General features: G+C 45.2%; 2 protein-coding genes across 2 annotated transcripts; one reads left to right on the forward strand and one right to left on the reverse strand.

Annotated features, from left to right (window-relative positions):
- On the forward strand, window positions 1-761 carry PPTG_20412 (hypothetical protein). The gene has a single exon (XM_008919210.1). The coding sequence runs from the start codon at window positions 155-157 to the stop codon at window positions 731-733; it is 579 nt and encodes a 192-aa protein (XP_008917458.1). The 5' UTR covers window positions 1-154; the 3' UTR covers window positions 734-761.
- Window positions 762-1,040: 279 nt separating this feature from the next.
- Window positions 1,041-1,469, reverse strand: PPTG_25031 (hypothetical protein). The gene has a single exon (XM_008919211.1). It carries the CDS (start codon window positions 1,325-1,327, stop codon window positions 1,139-1,141), a length of 189 nt encoding a protein of 62 aa, XP_008917459.1. The 5' UTR covers window positions 1,328-1,469; the 3' UTR covers window positions 1,041-1,138.
- Window positions 1,470-2,189: the final 720 nt, after the last annotated feature.

The following is a 2,189-nucleotide window of genomic DNA, read 5'->3' on the forward strand; positions in this document are numbered from 1 at the left end:
TAGAACTATTCAGTTTAGAATTCTTTAGTCCGCGCATCGCGTGTTTAGTTCATGGACGTCGAACAATCGCCGGCACTTTACTTGTACAGTGTGAATATCTGCTTCCCCACATCTCAATTCGACAAACCAAGATCGTGAAGACGCAACAAACAGGATGCGCCAAAGGTTCTGCTTGGTACTGCTTCTATTCAATTTCTTGGAGTGCTACATTGACCTCGCACATGCCAAGGACACAACTAAGGGGGTAGCCGAGGAATCCAACTCAAGCCACCCGACATTTCAGGATGTCAACGCGCCCCAGAGCGTAAGAAGCAGTGCAACAGTCCACGCGGATGAAAGGTCTGACGATGACGAGGAAGACGAAGCTCGGGGTCTCAATCCATTGAAAGAACTCTTTCGGTGGAAAAACAAGAATGTGGCGACCTTACAAAGTAGCCCCGCGCTTATGAAGGAAGTGGAGCATCTAAAGCGAAATCCAGTCATTATGAAGAATCTCAAAAGTGTCAAGGAGAACCCCACGGTGCTGAAAAGGCTCGAGACTCTACAGAGCAACCCCAGGCTCGTTGAATCGTTGCAAAATGCCCCCACAAGACAAAGCGTCAGAAAGGTGCGCTCATACCTGTCCAAGGACCAATACATTTCCGATGGGACACAAAAGTTTCTTGGCGTCCTCGGTGCCATCACTGTGTTTTTTGGGCCACTAGTTCTCATTTCCCTACTGGTTCAGCTCTGAGGCAATAAATAATCTTGACAATGCTCCAGCAAGTTGTCGATTTTAACGTAGTGTCTGCATCCGCTTTTCATATAAGCGACCCGCTAGATCGGATTTGGCCAGTTTAGTACCATGCATTACGCAGGTGAAGGTTGATAACCCAGCTGTTCACTCAAGTCAAGTCTGGTGCCGAACGAGGTTCATGAATCTACATATTCAGGTTTACCACCTAAAGGTAGGTTCCATTACTGGTGTAATTCGAACCCTTCATCACTACACCAGAGTTATTAGGTATTCTACCACGAACGCAATAATTCGAACGCTTAATTTCGTGATGATGCAAGCCTTAACTTGTATTCGTTCTGGTTTACGACTGGTGCCATGCATTGTCATTTTCCAATTGGCATCGAACTACGTAAGCTGCAACTACTGCTCAAGCTTCAACAACTCGGGACGAAGAATGTCGCTTGCCCGTTTCCAGTACCTGTTGCTACTGATAACTGCGATAGTTGCAGGTTCCACAGCATATACGCTCTGCAACAAAACGCAGTTGGCCATCATCGATTCCATGGCCACGACTGGTTTCGTCGAGATAAACCTCGGCATCTGCAACATTGTCAGCTCCTACAAAGTGTACCCGTTCAGGAGTCCCCCCACGGGCGAGTTACAGAAGCGCGTCTGCGGAAAACTCTTCTGCCAACTTGGGATAAAACAATTTATCACGAACAAGAAGTTTCCCATCTGCGATATGAAGATGAACGGAAAGTCGATTACTGTTCAAAGGCACCTTCAATCGATATGCCCAGATTTGAACCTGCGTAGTAAAACACACTGAAAGCGTCATCTTCGCTGACATTTCTGTTCGACGCTGAATTACAATATTGGCATTGAAAAATGAATGTGCTTATTCGTGGATAATGGTGACTTGTTTATGGTTAACCCCTGTAGAACTAATTAGCGCAGCCAAGCCAAACCTCCTCCACTGGTTTACTTGGTTCTCCCACACCTTGGATCTGCAGCTTACAGCACCCTAATAACATAGCCTGATGAGGTAGAAAAGTTGATGACTATCACTCGAGTGTTGAAGCACATGCCTTCCACTTCGTTAAGCGTGTAATATCTAAACTTTACACCACCGCACAACTCGTCTGTTGATTAATGGAAGCGTAAGGGAAAAAATTGTCGGCATCTCGATTTTTTTTTCTGAGCAACACTTATTATATGAAAAAAAAGACCATCGAACTGAAAAGGACATTATGGCGATTCTCATGGATTAATATCGATTGTTAGTGCTCCCAAATCCGCAGGAATGTCACCCACCCCACTAAATAAGAATTGCTGTTGAAACTGCGCTCACCAATCACGAAGAAGGCTCGTATTAGTGCTAGACAGCACAATCTATTCAATGTTTCTTTTTTTTTTTGGCAATACAGGTATTTAATTGTCGGTTTGATTTTCGGTCATGATGCCCCCCCCC

The sequence above is a fragment of the Phytophthora parasitica genome (genome assembly GCF_000247585.1).
Source record: "Phytophthora parasitica INRA-310 unplaced genomic scaffold supercont2.577, whole genome shotgun sequence".
NCBI classification, from domain to species: domain Eukaryota; phylum Oomycota; class Peronosporomycetes; order Peronosporales; family Peronosporaceae; genus Phytophthora; species Phytophthora nicotianae.

Excerpts from the sequence above, each read along its gene's own strand:
- PPTG_25031 (XM_008919211.1), bottom strand. The coding sequence starts at position 1,327 with ATGTTGCAGATGCCGAGGTTTATCTCGACGAAACCAGTCGTGGCCATG.
- PPTG_20412 (XM_008919210.1), top strand. The coding sequence starts at position 155 with ATGCGCCAAAGGTTCTGCTTGGTACTGCTTCTATTCAATTTCTTGGAG.